General features: G+C 36.1%; 1 protein-coding gene across 2 annotated transcripts; it reads left to right on the forward strand.

The window, feature by feature from the left end:
• Positions 1 to 969: 969 nt before the first annotated feature.
• Positions 970 to 17,567, forward strand: LOC11422360 (phosphatidylinositol-3-phosphatase myotubularin-1). Of its 2 annotated transcripts, XM_003591700.4 has the most exons (19): positions 970 to 1,233; positions 1,328 to 1,396; positions 4,003 to 4,077; positions 4,801 to 4,872; positions 5,473 to 5,542; positions 5,938 to 5,987; positions 6,310 to 6,599; positions 6,709 to 6,782; positions 6,920 to 6,983; positions 7,401 to 7,460; positions 12,748 to 12,847; positions 12,945 to 13,058; positions 13,548 to 13,717; positions 13,820 to 13,904; positions 14,069 to 14,284; positions 15,169 to 15,228; positions 15,318 to 15,382; positions 16,252 to 16,531; positions 16,755 to 17,567. In XM_003591700.4, exons 1-19 carry the CDS (start codon positions 1,129 to 1,131, stop codon positions 17,265 to 17,267), a joined length of 2,532 nt encoding a protein of 843 aa, XP_003591748.3. In that variant the 5' UTR covers positions 970 to 1,128; the 3' UTR covers positions 17,268 to 17,567. The 2 variants fall into 2 exon arrangements, with proteins under 2 accessions (XP_003591748.3, XP_024640552.1); XM_024784784.1 differs by lacking the exons at positions 970 to 1,233; positions 1,328 to 1,396; positions 4,003 to 4,077 and having other exon boundaries at positions 5,473 to 5,535.
• The last annotated feature ends 1,066 nt before the right edge of the window (positions 17,568 to 18,633 follow it).

Here is an 18,633-nt window from a genome sequence, read left to right on the forward strand (position 1 = left end):
TTCACTTCACAATCTTGAACCGGAGCAACATACTTTAATGAATTTTTTATTTACAGAGAAAGAACAAGAATATTTTTGTAAGCATAATTTAGTGGTAGTATAATATAAGTGTTGGAGTTCAAATCTTCATTTTCTCTATTTTTTTAAAAAGGTAAACTAATCCATCTAAATTGATATCATGGAAACATAAAATCAGGAAAGAAACATATTTCAAGATCCCAAACAAACACCACAAAACTAACTGAAGTGGATTCGAAATTCCCTCCTTAATTTACCTTAAGAGTGTGTTTGGATGAGGTAATTTAAATTTTTTAAAGCATTTAAAATTTTAGGCAGTTCAAATTATTCAATTAAATTAATTTCATTTATCAATACTTTCATTTGGATGAAGCAATAAAAAATTTCATTGTCATCATTTTTTTAGCAACTTTTATAAATTTTATTTTATTTGGGCCAAATTTGGAAATTAAAATTAGGGATCAATTTGAAAATTTCAAAATTTTAGAGAGGTCTAATTATAGTTTTTGAAATTTTGAGAGATCAATTTGCAATTTTTTGGGGTCAATTTAAAATTTTTTGGAAAATATGAGGATCAAGATGAAAAATTTGAAAAAAATTATAAGAACGAAAGAAATTTGAAATTTCTATCTTATAGATGTTATTTGAAATTATTTAAATTTAACCTGAACAAAATACTTCATAAATTTACATCATTTTCAAATTCCTCTAAATTATCTTTCAAACAATAAAATTGATCTAAAAGTATTTGAATTTCTTCAAAACATTACACCAAACACAATACGGTCAAAGTTAACACGAACTAAAAAAACATAATATTAATCTTAAATATTTGAATTTCTTCAGAATATTACACCAATCGGGCTAAAAAAACATGATAAAAAAAAAAGTTAATAGGATAAGAGTGACAAAATATAATATGATGATAATATAATGTAATGAAGAGTGATGTGTCAGAATTGATTTGATTATTTGATGATTACGAAATCAATCGGTTTATTATCGTCAGTTGGTAACACACACAAACAACGAACGTTTGGTAATCTTCAATTCAACGCAACGTAACAAACCCATCGCCGGAGTTGAAGTTCCTCCGCCACCGTCGCCGGCATGGACTTGCCGAAACACCACCGTCCCACACCAACAACCTCTCTAAGAGACACATCCGACTCCTCCACGGGTAGCTGGGATGCCCTCGAATGGACCAAAATTGAGGTTCCTTTCTCTCTCTATTCAATTCAATTCAATTTTACATTCTTCATTTTTCTTTTCTTTCGTTCTTAATTTTCTTCTCGTAATCTATTTTCAGCCAATTTCGCGTTTTGTCTCTCCCGCGAATCTTGATTTTTTGCTCGACGATGAACAAGTTGTGGCCGAAGTATGTATAATCTTCAAAATTCATCATTTGTGGTTTATTGATTTTAATGTGTTCTCCGAAGCGGTTATATCAATGTTTTTCCTTCAATTTTCTTACTGAATAGATTAATTAATTTTTTTTTTTTTATGTGCTGAATTTGTGAAAATGTGTAGAAGTAAGAATAGTGCAAAGAATGATAGGATTGATTTGATATTTTCAATATATGTATGTTAAGTTTGATGCTAGCTCCACAAAGATTCACTTGATGTGTTATTTGCATAACAAGTTAACTAGATTCATTTCCTGAAAGTTTGATTAGGATTTATAGTTTTGTTGTGTTTAGTTATCGCTATGTGTGAACTCAGGGAGGCGTCCTGAGTTTGGCAGGTCTGACGTGTAGGCGCTTTGTTAATTGGCCCTGAATCATTACACTGGTGCATTTATTACCGAGTATCGTAATACAGACATTTATTTAGAAGAATGATTAGACATCCTGGTATCTGTCTTGAGTTGGGGGTATCTGGGGGGGAAAGTGTCTGTTCCGGTTTTTAGTGTTATTGGAAACTTGTTTATATGATGTTTAAGATATGTTTAAGATATTTCTTTTGAAATGGGTTCACGTGAGGATGTATTAAATGAAACTTGTATGGTGGCTCGTAAAAAAAAATGTAACGCCTATTGAGTGGGAGATAAATGACTGCCACAAAACGCCAAAGTGGGCTTGCTGACGTTCCAAATGCGGTGCGCTGAACTTAGTTGGTGGTACCTAAGGTTATCGACATTCTAATTTTACATCTAAAGTCACCGCTATCTTATGATTATTTACGACCGACATTCTTGATTGCGTTAACATTGTTGAGCTATATCAGAAGCACAGAAATAGGATTCTAGTGGACGGCCATTAAAGTGGCAGATGAAACCAAATTGGAAAATAAAAAATTAAGGCCCACCCAAACCCTCAAGTCCCTCTCAACTTCACGTCTTCATTTCTCTTTTGTGATTCGACTTTCCACCCTCATCTATTTGGTGATTTGACTGTGGATAGTTCATTCTTGCTTAAAACCGGGTGATGGCCTGTGGCTTACAGTAGTCCAGTTCAAACCTATTTGTGCCTGGAGGCTGCGGTTAATAATTGCACCTTTTGTATTATGAGTTATAACTTTGACTTAAGTTGTGAGGTGTGGCTTTTCGATGGATTTTCAGCTAAAGTTTACTTAATTTGTTAGTTACGTTTTAAGGTTGTTTTTCCTATATTATTATTTAATATGCCAGTGTGTATGCAGTTGTTTAAACACAACTTTTCATTTTAGGTTGAATCTTATGATCCATGTTAGTCGTTATGATTTGATAAAAAAACAGGTCCATGTTACGACTTACGATCACACATATGGTATATTTTTCCCCCTTTCGTATCTTTGGTGGGATTTCGATTTTGACAAGTTTGTCAGTAGTAGTGCAGTACCATAAGTACTAGCCTTCTGGAAGAGCAGTGGGACTTATCCTCTTTGGCTTCTCACTCATATGGTAACAGGGATGCGGGGTAAATGTATAAGATGCTGAAACTTCCTTTAACAATGTTGAGGTTTCAAGAACGTCTCTCACTCGTAGATTCCCTACTTCCTAGGACTCTTCGTTTTCTCTAGTTGCAAATTATTTTTTCTTTAGCTTTGTGGGGTAACCCTCTCCTCTTCTAGGGAATCTTCTGCCAAGCATTTAATGCTGTTATAGCTAAAGATGCACCGAATCAGGGAATGCTTCTTTATTGCCACATTTGCAACACATGCCACAGGAACAAGGAACATTGCCATTGGACTGTGTTGAAGGCTCTTGGTCTAATATTTTCGTGCCCTCACTCTTCGGGGCCAACTGTTGAGGATTGAGTCTGTCAAAGGACAAGGTGTGAGATTGGTATTAATTGGTGGGTCCCCGTTCATGTAATAGATCAAATGGTGATGACACGTGTTGCTTCAGCTGAGGTCAAATCGGTACCATTGACTACGGAGCGTATCCAGCCAGACTTGACCCTCAGGCTGGGGATAGAACTCCTTGTGCCAATTTTTCAGGAAAAAACACCCTTGTGTCAAATGTTGGGTGCCTTCTTCATTGCATACTACTTGCATGAAAGCCTCAAACTCATATTTTTAATGATGATGTTACTTCCAAAACAGACGTATATACAAAATTCAAGACAGTGAATTGGGGTATTGGTTTATCTAGAATATTATGCCTAAATATTTTATAAATGGTTTGCAGAATACTCGGGAAAATAACATATCTTCTAACCAAAGGCCTCCTATATATTATGTTCATTACTTTGCTTGACACTGTTTCTATCTTTAGTGCAAGCTGGATTAGGCACTTCTGCTATCATTACTTTTCTCGATACCACTGCTATCCACTAGCCAATTAGGCTATTAAAGAGCTAAATTTCTCCTTAAATATGAATTGGTTGGATGCAAGCTGTATATTAGCTGTTATATTAACATCTGACAAATATAACTTTTTTTTGTGCGTGTGTATCTTTTGCTAATTTTTACTTCTCACACAAGTCTTAATGTTTTAATTTACATTTATCCAGTTTTAGTCTATTGTATGTAATTAAGTTGGTATATGGTGTTTACTTTCAGGGACACGGTGTTGTTCTTGTCAATACAGATGATGCAGGCGTGTTGATTGTAACAAACTTTCGTGTAATATTTTTGGTAAGCTCCTATATGTACTATTTCCTACACTGCTTCCGAGTTCTAGATTTTTTCAGGTATTATGATGTTGAAGAAGTCCCAGGTTAGTAGTTTAGAAATGCCATAGTCAGTGACTGAATATGCATAATAAATACAGTATAAATAGTTTCACATTAAGTTTTTTGGACTGAGTATATTTTTGTCAGAAAAGAGACAAAAGTTCTTCAATTTACCCAAACCTAACATTTGCAGTCATCATTTATCTCATAATTATTCTTTATATTTTCCCTAAAATCCAACAAGTTTCAAAGACTTATACTTTAAGCACTGTTCTTAGAACTTAAATTACCTTCAGTCTAACCTTAAACACTATTCTATCACTTCACAAATTACCCTTTACATTCAACTGCGCCCCAAAATGCTGCAGCTCACCTATTCTATACAGGGGAGCATCCTAGAAAACCCTCACATTGACCCCTTAAAATCCTATTCTTTCCCACATGACTTTAACCTCATTCTTTTGAAAAGAGTTATTTGAAGATCCCTTTGATAGGGAATGGGAGAATTTTTTAAGCTGAAATCAGAAACTCTAAAGCAAGAAATTGAACACTTAACCACATGAGCTATGTTGTTGATTTGTGTGCATTTTTGTGTCTTAAGCTGTTTATATGTGACATTTAGTTACCTGCCTATTTATCTTCCATATCGACTATATTCACTGATTTACTTCATCACATTTTCCAGAGTGAGGGAACTAGAAAAGTTATTGCCCTTGGAACAATACCACTAGCAACCATTGAGAAGTTTAACAAGACAGTAAGTTCTTGCAATTTTTTTTTTCACAAATTTTATTGTGTTTATTGTTGTTTACCTTGGATTTGTAGTGCTAGATCAACCGCTAGTAACCATGTATATCCATATTCTGAGTTTGGCGTCAGCCTCCTTTTTGATAGCATCTTATTTTGCTTCTCTTTTCAACATACATACTATTTTACTATATTTCTGTCAGAATTTACTCATTAATTGTAGAACATTTACAGTCTTCAAATATTAACCAACTCTTGTGATTACCCTGGGTATGACCTAGATTGATTTATGAAGGGAATATAGGTGTTTTGTATTTTAATCATTTCTTCTGTAAAAGAAAATTTGTTCTAATTTTCTTTTTAATTAGTTGTTGACCTGCAAACAAGTTAAACTTGTGCTACTAGCTTAGTGCTCACTGTCAACTCAGCCACAAGATTGAATATTTGTAGTATACCTTATTTCTATCATTGTTGTAAAAAATTTAACAATGTTTATGATGCGGCGTGCTATCAACCCATTCATGTATGTGTATTTAGATTCTGCTCTCTACTGTTGAGTGCAATTTGTGGTAATTCTTGGGAACCTCATATTGCTCACACTTAAATGCAGGCTGTAAAAGCTCAGTCAAATACTCATCAATTAGACAAGACACCAACACAAAGACTGCTGCAGGTGATTGGTATGCTTTCAGTAAGCTCTTTTTATTATATATTCTTTGAATATTTTCAGTAAGCTCCTCTTACTAATATTTTCTTTGAATATGAATAGTTATTGTTTTTTCACATAACGTGCCGTTATGTTTGAAACCTTTTATTTTTAATGTTCTAAAACAGCCTCCTTCATTTCAAACTTGATGCAATGTTGAATTTTGAACAATTCTTACTATTCATGTATTTATTTTCACAGATAAATTAATATATACAACAATCATGTATTCCTATCTGCCTTGTATATGTTTTCAAGCACATGGTCTTTTTTTTAAAGGGATTCTTTATCCTTCCTCCGTATTCATCTTAATCTTTTTACATTTCTTCTTTTTTTGAAGACTGGATTTATCTTTGCTCTTTTATGCAGGGAAAGATATGAGAATTATAGTCTTTGGTTTTAGGCCTCGTACAAAGCAGGTAATTCTACTTTGACAGTAGTTATGTTATGCCCTCATAAAATCAGAAATCTCAGTTTTTGCTTAATTCTACATCTGTTCAGCATGAATTCTGACCGTCACAACTTCAATTGTACTTTACACTACATGATATCTGAAGTAGCCTTGCAATCTACCTTTTGAGGTGTTGTGAGCTAGTGGGAATTTTGTCATGAACATCTGTGTAGAAGGCTTTTTTTTCTTGGGTCTTGTTAGCCAGTGCCCTGGCCTCCTGGGCACTTTTTAACATTTCCCTATTTCTTTTAGCATGTTTCGGATCTAATGTTGCTTATTTGTTCTTGCAGAGACGTGCAATATATGATGCACTAGTGAAGTGTACAAAGCCAACAATATTATGGGATCTTTATGCTTATTCGTCTGGGCCTTCCACTTTTAAGAACACCTCTCCAATGGTGCGATTATTGGATGAGTATTTTCGACTCATTGGCAAAGCTTCTCATCATGCTTCAATGGACATGATTGAAAGTGGCTCCTTCACCCTGTCAAATGACTTGTGGAGAATTAGTGGTGTGAATTCCAGTTATACAATGTGCCATAGTTATCCATTTGCTTTGGTTGTTCCAAAGAGCATTAGGTAATTCATTGAGGACTAAACTTCCTGCTTTTGCCCAGTTATGGATATATTGATAATGTGGAATCCACTGAACTATTCCTTTGATAATTTTGCATTGTCCTGATGTAAGTGATGATGAAGTGCTCCAGGCTAGCAAATTCCGTGCAAGATGCCGTCTGCCTGTAATTTCTTGGTGTCATCCTGGTATGTACAAAATCTTCGTGTCATTTCCTTTAATTTTTAGCACAGTTCCATGCTTCCTATTTTCATTTTCTTTCTTTTGAATTTTATTATTGTTACACAACGATGTACTTATAACATATTGGAATTGTTGACTATAGTTACTGGCGCTGTCCTTGCACGTTCTTCACAACCTTTAGTTGGTCTCATGATGAATATGAGGAGGTAATGCAAACTATTTAATCAAATTCAAATGTACATTCTTAAAGGCAAAAGATATAAATTGTTTGTTTTTGGCTGGACGTAACAAGAAAAATGTCGGATATTTTTAGTCAATTCCCAAGGTTGGAAGTGTTAACACTGTTTCTTTATGCTGCGTAAACAGTGTATATTTCAATAGGATAGACGGAAAATTTTTAAGCCTGTGTATTAGCGTATTCTTTTATAGATGTTATAGCCGTGACTGTAGTGATGATTGGTTTTTACCGTATATAGATTTTTTTTGGGTGGGTGGGTGTGACTTGAACTCTGTTGAGATAATGCCTTTTCTTTTTCCTTTTTTGATTCCCGGTCCTTGAATGTTTGGATGATTTTTTAAAATATCTTATACAACAATAACAAGCTTTATGTGTTTTCATGCAGCAACATGGACGAAAAACTTGTGGCCGCACTTTGCGGCAACCTTGACGATGGCTCAAAGAGGTCAGATTTGTTATTTTATATTCTTGCATTGTAAACATATTTTAGTAAAATTCAACATGAATTATTTTTTCAATTTACTTATTATCTCGGTAAAAACATCAATTATGCATCCACATTAAGCATCAATCAGAAGTGAATCAAGGACGACCTTTCCTAATGTTGAATAAGAGAGAAAAGAGAGACATATGATGAATACCGTGTGTCTGAATAGCACAACGGAAGATTTATTATATAGAAGTAAGTAGCTTAGGGCCTAAGCTATGATATGTTTACAGAATGAATATTCATCATAATATTATATCCTAAGTAACTTAGAGAGTAAGCTAAAATATATTTAGAGCATAAATATAATTATTTACTATATATTTATATATCAACACTCCCCCTCAAGCTGGAGCATATAAGTCAAATGCGCTAAGCTTGCCACATATATAACTTATTCTAGGACCTCGTAGAGATTTTGTAAAAACATCTGCCACTTGATCATTTGAATTGACAAAGCTTGTGACGATGTCTCCTGATTCAATCTTCTCTCTGACGAAGTGGCAGTCTATCTCGATATGTTTGGTCCTTGCATGGAACACTGGATTTGAGGCGATATGCAACGCAGCTTGATTATCACATATAAGCGTCATTGGTCGTGCTTCTTCGAATTGAAGTTCCTTAAGTAGCTGCTTCAACCAAATGAGTTCACATGTTACTAGTACCATGGCCTTGTATTCTGCCTCAGCACTTGATCTTGCAACTACATTTTGTTTCTTACTCTTCCAGGATATCAGGTTTCCTCCAACAAGTACGCAATACCCAGAAGTGGACCGTCTATCAATGGGTGAACCTGCCCAGTCAGCATCTGAGTAACCAACTATCTGAGTATGTCCTTTATCCTCATAAATGAGACCTTTTCCCGGAGCACCTTTTGATGTATTTAAGAATTCGAATTAAAGCATTCATGTGTTCTTGGCAAGGAGAATTTAAGAATTGGCTTACCACACTAACTGCAAAGGAAATGTCTGGACGAGTGACTGTGAGATAATTCAATTTTCCAACCAATCTTCCATATCTTCCTGAATCTGATAAAGGCTCCCCTTGATTAGGTAGAAGTTTGACATTTGGATCCATCGGAGTATCAATCGGCTTGGCATTCAATAGACCTGTTTCTTCAAGAATATCCAAAGCATATTTCCTTTGTGAAATTACAATACCATCCTTGGATTGGGCTACATCAATACCCAAAAAGTAACGGAGTTTACCAAGGTCCTTAGTCTGGAACTCATTAGAAAGATGTTGTTTTAACTGGAGTATTCCCTGTTGATCACTACCAGTTATGACAATATCATCCACATAAACAATAAGATAAATGCACCCTTGGGGTGAGTGACGATAAAAAACAGAATGATCGGCTTGACTACGAATCATACCAAACTGTTGCACTACTGTGCTGAATCTGCCAAACCAAGCTTGAGGAGATTGTTTAAGACCATAAAGGGATCTATGCAGCCGACAAACCATGGTAGATGACTCCCCCTGAGCAACAAACCCAGGTGGTTGCTCCATATATACTTCTTCTTCAAGATCACCATGCAAAAAAGCATTTTTAATGTCAAGTTGATGGAGAGGCCACTGACGAATAGTTGCAATAGAGAGAAAAAGTCTACAGATGCCATTTTGGCGACCGGAGAGAATGTGTCACCATAATCTAACCCAAAAATCTGAGTATATCCCTTGACCACCAAGCGAGCCTTAAATCGATCAATTTTACCATTAGGGCCAACTTTCACCGTATAAAGCCAACGACAACCTACTACCGACTTTCCAGGAGGTAAAGAAACCAGTTCCTAAGTGTCACTGCTTTGGAGAGCACACATCTCATCAATCATTGCTTGTCTCCACTCAGGGTGAGATAATGCTTCTCCTGGAGATTTAGGAATAGAAACAGAAGACAAAGGAGACAAGCAAGTATAATGCAAGGGGGAAAGACGATGATTGCACAAGTCAATGTAATGAGGAGATGGATTTCGAGTAGGACGTATACCTTTACGAATAGCAATAGGAACATATGTGGTCGGATCCGGTAAAGGCGGTGGCGACGAAGGAGAGTCTGGAATGGCCTCAGTATCTGGAATAGGTGTCGGAACATGCACAACAGATGGTGGCTGACGACGTTGGTAAGTTTGAAGAGGCCGTGGAGTGGGAGGCTCCGCGGGAGGGTCTCCAAGAATGGTTGTAGGAGGCTCCGTGGGAGGAGGAACATAAATAGTGGACTCGGGCGGAACAGACACAATAGGTTGAAGAGGAACAATATCAGACGAGGTTGGCATATCAGCCTGAAGTGGGTCAAGAGGTACATTGGTTGACCCAAAAAAAGGAACAGACTCAAAAAATGTAACATCAGCTGACATGAGGTACCGTCGAAGAGTAGGAGAGTAGCAACGATAACCTTTTTGAGACCGATGATAACCAAGAAAGACACATTTGAGTGATCGGGCCGAGAGTTTGTCAAGACCAGGAGAAAGATCGTGAACAAAACATGTGGACCCAAACACACGGGGTGGAAGTGAGTGTAAAGGGGTATTAGGAAAAAGGACCGAGTGTGGGACTTGATTACCTAAGACCGAGGAAGGCATGCGATTTATAAGATAGCATGCCGTTAGAACAGCATCCCCCAAAAACGATACGGAACATTACTATGAAGTAAAAGAGTTCTAGTGGTTTCAATGAGATGACGATTTTTCCGTTCGGCAACCCCATTTTGTTGAGGTGTATGGGCACATGATGTTTGATGAAGAATACCATTGGAGGACATAAAATTTTGAAATTGGTGAGACAAATATTCTTTGGCATTATCACTACGTAAAGACCGAATAGACACTCCAAATTGAGTTTTAACTTCTTGATAAAATTGTTGAAAAATAGAGAATAATTCAGATCTATTTTTCATTAAAAATAACCATGTGCAACGAGAAAAGTCATCAATAAAAGTGACAAAATATTTGGAATCAAGAGTGGAGATATGACGTGAAGGGCCCCAGACATCAGAATGGAATAAAGCAAAAGGGGACGATGCTCGTTTATTGACTCGATCGGGAAAATGACTACGAGTGTGTTTCCCTAACTGACACGATTGATAGTGCAACTCGGATAGTTTAGAAAGACTAGGGACCAACCTTTGAAGTTTGAGGAGACTTGGGTGACCCAACTGAGCATGTATAGTAAGAGGGGAATCTGTGGTTGGGCATGCTGTGGATGAGTTTACGAGATAATGAAGACCATTAGACTCACACCCGATGCCAATTTGCCGTCCCGAAATCCGATCCAGCAAAGTAACATTGCCTTTAGTAAAGGTGACAATACAGTCTTGCGAACGAATCAGTTGACCGAGAGAAATTAAATTAAATGGAGCTCCAGGAACATAAAGGACAGATGTAATTGACAAAGAAGGGAGCACTCTGACAGTACCAATGCCTGTGGACTGTGTTTCGGAACCATTTGCTGTGATAATACTCGGTAAGTAACCGGATGTAGTGAGAGAGGAGGAACAAAAATCTTTATTACCGGTAATATGATGAGTTGCACCTGAATCAAGAATCCATGGATTAAGTGAGGGTGACATAGAGCTACAACTAAATGATTTACCGGTGTTTGCTCCCGAAACAGCTGAGCTTTGACGAAATTTTACCCATCGAAGAAAATCTTCATAAGTTGGCGTAGAAACCTTAGGAGAATTAGTGGTCCTAATGGTGTCAGATAGAGCAATCAAAGGACGTGAAGAGCGCCTTGAAGTTTCCTGCATTGAACAATAGTATGTCCCAAACGGTGACAGTACCTGCAGTTGAGACGAGTCATGGAGGTAGATTGTCGCTCCCGAGAATAAAAAAAACAGCCCTAAGCAATAAAAAGGATCAAACAGTGTGCTGTAACTTTCGGGAGAGTGAAAATCACACAAAGCAAGGATACACGGCTATTTGAACTAGAAAGCGTATACCCGTCGGTTGAAACCCAAAAATAAGACTGGATCTGGATTGTAGAGAGAATTCCAAGTCCGGAGAGACCAACAGCAGCCAAAACGGTGACCGGACGCGCTCACACACGCGGTGCAGGGTGGTGGCGTGTGGGAAAAAGCGCCAGACAAAGAGGCGGCGCGTGAGGGAGCGTGGAGGGTTTTCGGAGGCGGAGAATTTTGTGGTAGGCCGGATTTGGGATTCCGATTCTGATGGTGAAGTTTGTTTTCAGAAAGTCACCGGAATGAGTAGCGGCAGCAGCGGTTCGTGATGAATATCGATGCCGGAAATTGACACGGCAGTGAAGGAGTGGCAAACCGGAGTTGAAAACACGGTTTGCCGAAAAAAAATTCTCACCGGAAGACAGTGGGTCCACCGGGTAAACACTGATTAGGGTTGTCTCTCAAAAGGCTCTAGATACCATGTTGAATAAGAGAGAAAAGAGAGACATATGATGAATACCGTGTGTCTGAATAGCACAACTGAAGATTTATTATATAGAAGTAAGTAGCTTGGGGCCTAAGCTATGATATATTTACAGAATGAATATTCATCATAATATTATATCCTAAGTAACTTAGAGTGTAAGCTAAAATATATTTAGAGCATAAATATAATTATTTACTATATAATTATATATCAACACCTAAAAACATAAGCTGTTTGGGGATATTTACCCTAATTTTGACTGTTATTTGACTGTTCAGTTATTTTGTTTTCACTTATATGTTATTTTATTTATGGGTTATGCTAATGTGGAAGCTTTGCAAAAGCAGTAGGTTTGCATGGGATTCATCAATATTTTAACTTTTAAAATGTAAAATTCATCACTTTTCACCACTTCCCAATGCAATATTTCTATTTTATCCTCTTAACCAATGCCTTAAGGGCACTCTTTAGAATTTCCCTTTATTTATTTATAATTAATTTTTCTGATTTTTTGTATCATTACTTTTTATATCTGGTGAAACTCAACTTAGCATTTCACTTTGCGATGAGATTAATAGTAACTTAACTCAAATAAAAACTGATACTCAACTTAGAACTAAATTTCAAAACTGAAACTCGATATAGTTTTTGAAAATTTGAAAATAGACAACAGAAAGCCACCCCAAATGGGGGGCCTTAGCTATTAGGGGAAGGCTAAGTTTTCATTTTTCCTCAAGTAATTGTAGTACAGTGATATTTTATTGACAGGTGCTATTCTCGTCTAGTTTATGCATTCTTGTGTTTTGAGTGCATCCTTCATGCATTTTCAATAACATTCTGAAATTGTATTTCTCTTCTAGAAAGCTATATATCGCTGATGCGAGACCAAGGAAAAATGCATTAGCTAATGGAGCCATGGGAGGTGGTTCAGAATCATCATCAAACTATTTTCAATCTGAGGTCTGCAATAGGTTTTTGAATTGTTCACTTATTTTTTTCATCTTTAAATTTTGGCTTTATTTTCAATCATCTAAATTCTTACTTCATATATTGTCAGATAGTCTTTTTTGGGATAGACAACATTCATGCAATGAGAGAGAGCTTTGTTCGTCTCCGAGAATTCATAGACACTCATGGCAGAACATCATCGGATGGAATGTCATCTTTTTTGGTCAGTATCTGAATGTTAAAAAGCTTTGCTATTTGTGTTCTCAGTGTATAGAGTGGATTATCAAAATGGCTTGGTATGCAGTTGTGTCTAAACTCTGTTCTAATAATTATAGTGTTGGAAGTTATACTTTTATAACAACTTTTAGTTGGTTTAGAAAAAGCTGTGAACTGTTGTGTAAGCATAAAAGTGAAATTATTATTTCCTCTCAAATCATCCTGTAGTAAGGTTAACTGTTACAGGACTTCGTTACAAATAATAAGTGTTGCTCATAACATACTGCTTGGTGGTACTGTCATAACTTTATTAAACCAAAATTGTTATGTAATGACTGTTTAACTTGGCAAGATTTCCAGTTAATGTGATTTTAATTCATGTTCTACTGAACTGGTTATAATTGCCTAGAGTGACTCGTGTGTGGGATCAATTAATGGAGTTCGTGCTTCTAACTTTGTGAGTTGTATTAAGATTGTTTTTATGGGTTCTGTTTAGAGACATGGTGGGTCGATATGGGGTGGCGGCAATTTAAGCAGTATGTCTGCTTCAGTATCAACCCTTGGGGACAGTGGATGGTTATTGCATGTTCAGAATGTTTTAGCTGGTGCAGCTTGGATTGCTGCTCGTGTTGCTATGGAAAAGGCTTCTGTTCTTGTTCATTGCAGGTACTATGATGGTTACTTCTCACGAGTCTAAACTTGTATATTAAAAATTGCAATCTTTCAATTTCTTACCTCGTATGTTGATTGTACTTTTTTCTTTGGTAGTGATGGATGGGATAGGACAAGCCAGTTAGTTTCACTTGCTAATTTGTTGCTTGATCCATATTATCGGACATTCAGAGGTTTTCAGGTAAGGAATTGCCATACTCAACTATTTGAATGTTTTCTACATCAATGTCACCATATGAAGATACACAAATCTTCCTCCTCTTTGCTCTTCGATATTGCCATTAAAAATGAATCAACAAACTTATCTTTTAATTGCATGTATATATAATATTCTTTCTCAAGCAGGCACTTGTCGAAAAAGACTGGCTGGCATTTGGTCATCCGTTTTCTGATCGTGTGGGAACACCGTCTATCTCTGGAAGTGGGAACGTGTCTTTCGAGTTATCCAGGCAGTCTTCAACTGGCATCCCATCATCACCAATGCGTCAGCCATCAGGGACATTACCTCCAGCTCCATCTCATGCGCATAGTTCAGGCAACTACTCTCCCATTTTTTTGCAGGTTTGTTCCTTGAATAAGCTCTAGGAATCATTGAATGATAAAACAACTTGGTTATTGCTTCTTTCTGGATGTTTCCTTCCTAGAATGCTCTCCTTCAAATTGAGGCTTCAATATGCACTTAATTTTTATTTAATTTTTTGGAATACCTTGAGCTAATCCTTTAAAGGTTTGTATCACTTCAAATTTGATGATGTGGTATTGTCGGTAAGTATTGACATCAAAATTAATTAGAGGCTGATTGTTGGCCCAACTTGGGCCCAAAACTTGGTGATTCCAGGAGTTGTTTCCTTGTGAAAGTATAATAAACAAGGCTAGGCGAAACAATATTTAAATTTTTTGCACTAATGAACAAATGATGATAATATTAAATTTAATTTTGAAGATATTATTGTAGTTTCTTGTTTATTAAGTTGAACCAGAAATATAGAAAATGTCCATGACATAATAAAACATCACAAACACTAAATAGCTCACAACAAAAAGAAAAACAATCAAAGAGGAGTGAACATTCATATTGGTCCCTGAACGTGTGTGGTTTTGTCATTATAGCCCCTAAATGTATCGAATTTGAAAAAAAAAATCCCTGATATTTCTCTATTGTGACACTTTTTAATTTCAAGGGTGATTTATATTATTTTTTTACTTAATGTTTGGTTCATAAAAATATATTTTTTTAATCTATTTAGCTTATCATTTATTATCTGAAGAATTGCATGTTGAGGTTTAGACAATGGAATCTGGTGGCTATATTATTAAAATCATTTTATCTATGCTCTTAGAGTTGGTGATTGATTTGGATTTGAATATATATTTTGTCTTTTGCATAATACTTACGTTCAGCGCCCATGTTTATTATGAACTCACAACCTGGTATATTTTTTCAGTGGGCTGATTGTGTGTCACAACTACTGCGGATGTATCCTTTTGCATTTGAGTTTTCTGCGGTATGTGTTCTTGAATAATTCTGTTTTTGTTTTATTGTTAAACTTTCGGTATCTTTCTGGCTGGTAACTTATACTATTTCATTATTAAGGCTTTCCTGGTGGACTTCTTAGACTGCATGCTTTCTTCTCGCTTTGGAAACTTCTTCTTTAATAGGTATTTCTTTTTGTCATTGTTTTGTTCTCTCATGGAATAGATGTAGTTATGGGCATGCAGTTCCTTCCTGATGTGGTCATCTCATTTTGAACACAGTGAAACCCATCAGCAGTGAAATATTATTACTTAAATAGGCTTCATAGTGGTTGTGAGATAGGTTCCGTTTGTCAGACATAATTTAGGCTGATGCAATTGAAGAGTTATAAAAAGTTATGTTTCATTTTTGTCCACAGAAAAGTTCTTATTTAACCACGACAAAAGTAGTGTTATACCAATATGATTCAAAATCATTAATTGATTTTCAATTCATATAGCCTTTCTCTACCTGTAGATGTTATTATCAAACTGCTTTTTGTTATACTCACATTTCCTTTTCCATGATTTGGTGTCATGATTATTGACTCAAGCATTATCTTCTGTTGTCATTATTATATTTTCTTTTATTGTTGAATCTTAAAGATGATTGCTTTCAACAATATCTTCGTTTACTTTTATGACCTCTGTAACACTAACAGCTAACCTTCACAATTTTCATTTGATGGTGTATCATCTATGTATATACTATTCCATAAAGGTATTTTTTATTTTTTTGAACAAGTATACCATAAAGGTATTAAACCAACCCAACACGGAAATATAACATGTGAAGTCGACTAGCAAGTGATACTGGTCTGGTCTCTGATGATGGTTCATTCTAAGTAGTCTCTTTATGCATGAAAACCAAGAAATAGACCAGATAGCTGTAAAAAACATTTATCATAATAATTGTATAACAATTAAGTATGGAAAAATTGATATGTGCATCAAGGGGATTGCAGATGTTATGTTGCTGGTTATTGTATTTTGTTCTGATTGCATTTTTTTTTCAGTGAAAAGGAGAGGCTGCAGTGCAATGTGTTTGAAAGTTGTGGATGTTTGTGGGCATACTTGGCTGATAGGCGGGCATCAGAAGGAGGTTTACATGTGCATTGTAATCCCTTTTATGATCCACTGAAGTACAGCGGTCCTCTTCTGCCCCCAGCAGCAGCGTTAGCCCCGACTATATGGCCCCAATTTCACCTTCGTTGGGCCTGCCCAGAAGAAGCACATAGTGGGGAGATTGAAGCACAATGTAGGAAGATAATACTAAAAAACTCGGAGATGCAGAAGGTACTTATATTCCTCAATTTTCTTAATTTTACTATGTTCTATTCAAAAGCCATTGCCTTTCTCCATTTGTGGATGGCCATTATTACTCATCTTCACACTTTTTTTGTAAGCTTATCAATCATCAAACAAATCTGTATTTTGTTTACATCCCAAATGAATTGAATAGATGATCAGTTAGGATTTTTCCTTTTAATGATATTAGTGCTGTGTGGGATGGTAACAGGCTAAAGAAGTGGCAGAAAGGAAAGCTAGAGAAAATACAAATGCTGTGCAATCATTGCATGCTGAATTGCGACGAGAGAAACTGTTGAATATCTCAGCTATGAACACGGCAAAGAGGATAACCAAAGAAAATACGGACATAAAGCGTGCAATTCAGTCAATTGGGTGCAAGATTCACATTTCTAGTAGTGGTGATTGCATTGTTGACATTGAAAACAACCCAGCGGGAGCACATCCAAACTTGTATTGTTCCTCTAGGCAAGGATCAAGTAGTGCTGTGATTAACGACAAAAAGGATCTATATGTGTCTGTAACAGAAGATGACGGTGATGATGGAAACGATGTTATTGGTCGAATATGTGACTCTCTATGCCCGTTTCGTACTAAAGATGGAGGCTGCAGGTGGCCAAATGGTGGTTGTGCTCAACTAGGTAGCCAGTTTGTTGGTTTGAAAGCGAATTTTGATGCATTTGACCAACTTTCAATTGATGACAGTTATTTCAAGCCCAAGTAAAATGAGTTCCTAAATAAACTTCAATAGTGAAACCAATTTTGCTTTTCTTTCTGACCATGGTATTTTTTTGGGCATCCGGAATTGTACATGCTATTAGAGTCGGTTGATTGAAGTTATTGAATCATGGTGGTCCTTCTTACTATATTCATGTGTATAATTGTAAATTTAGGGACAAGATAGTAGACGATTACATTGGAATCATTCTTAATAAGATCAATTTTGTAGGAATGGTCATTTTTCTATTGACAATTTTGCTACATCTAAATGAAAATGATCAATCGTTGATATGTTGTAATTAAATTATTGCTTCCTCCTGTTCACAAGTTGATAAAGGTTCAACATATACTATGGGTGTCCCAAAATCATAGAGCCCGCTAGTGATGAAGGTTCAGAATTTTGGGTGACCTGATTTAAAGCAGTAGAAGTAAAAATTAACACGGGTGAATTTATTTTTGAACCTTAAGGGTGTGTTTGGATTGAGGGTTTAGGAGGGGAAGTGAGGGGAGGGTTTACTTTTCGTTTTTAAATTATGAACTATTTAACATGATTTTCTACGATAAGTTAAGTGTGATTGAAGTATTATATGATCGTTTATCATGTTAATATGTTAACTTTTTATAAAACATTTCATAGTGTCCGTAATTTAAAAATGAAAAGTAAATCCTCCCCTCCCTTACCCCTCCTAAACTCTCCATCCAAACACACCCTAAATCATTAACAAGTCACTGAGGACTATCCATCCAATAAATATGAGTGCAACCACCGTATAGGAGGTAACGTGTCCACCATTCGACTTTTGACCATTTAAAGTCAAAATTTGTGTCCATTCAAAATTATTTGACACAGTCACGACCATCAATTATATATCTTGAAAGAGTTTATTACAACGGTTTCAACTGCCATAATCGACTAAAGTGGTGTGTTTGATTTAGCCCATCGAGCCTACCATCGTCTTTTGAATTAAGCTTCTGATTTAGTCGGTGCAATGCTAAGGATCAGTTGACACTATATTGAAAAGCCTTTCGATAAAGCTCCCAAACCTGTTCTAAAGTGAGTTTAGAATTCGGTTGGTGTTTCAACATACAATCAAGGTGGCTCAAGTAACCTTAAAACTGAAAAGTATTTTGGTCAAAAAAAAAAAAATCAACCATGAAGTTTCAAAGCATGGTTGATTTTTTGACTAGAGACAGCTATGTTTTTCTTTCAAATATGCTACCATCCTGATCCATCAACTAAAACTATAGTATATCTTATGTTTATGTCGTCGATAAAATGAGTTGTGAAAAAGAGTCCCATTTTGTGTATTTTCCAATTGTTGTCGCAAAAACAAAAGACGAAAAGGAACATATGAAACCGCTGCCCAATC

This window comes from Medicago truncatula, chromosome 1 (assembly GCF_003473485.1).
Source record: "Medicago truncatula cultivar Jemalong A17 chromosome 1, MtrunA17r5.0-ANR, whole genome shotgun sequence".
Lineage (NCBI taxonomy): Eukaryota > Viridiplantae > Streptophyta > Magnoliopsida > Fabales > Fabaceae > Medicago > Medicago truncatula.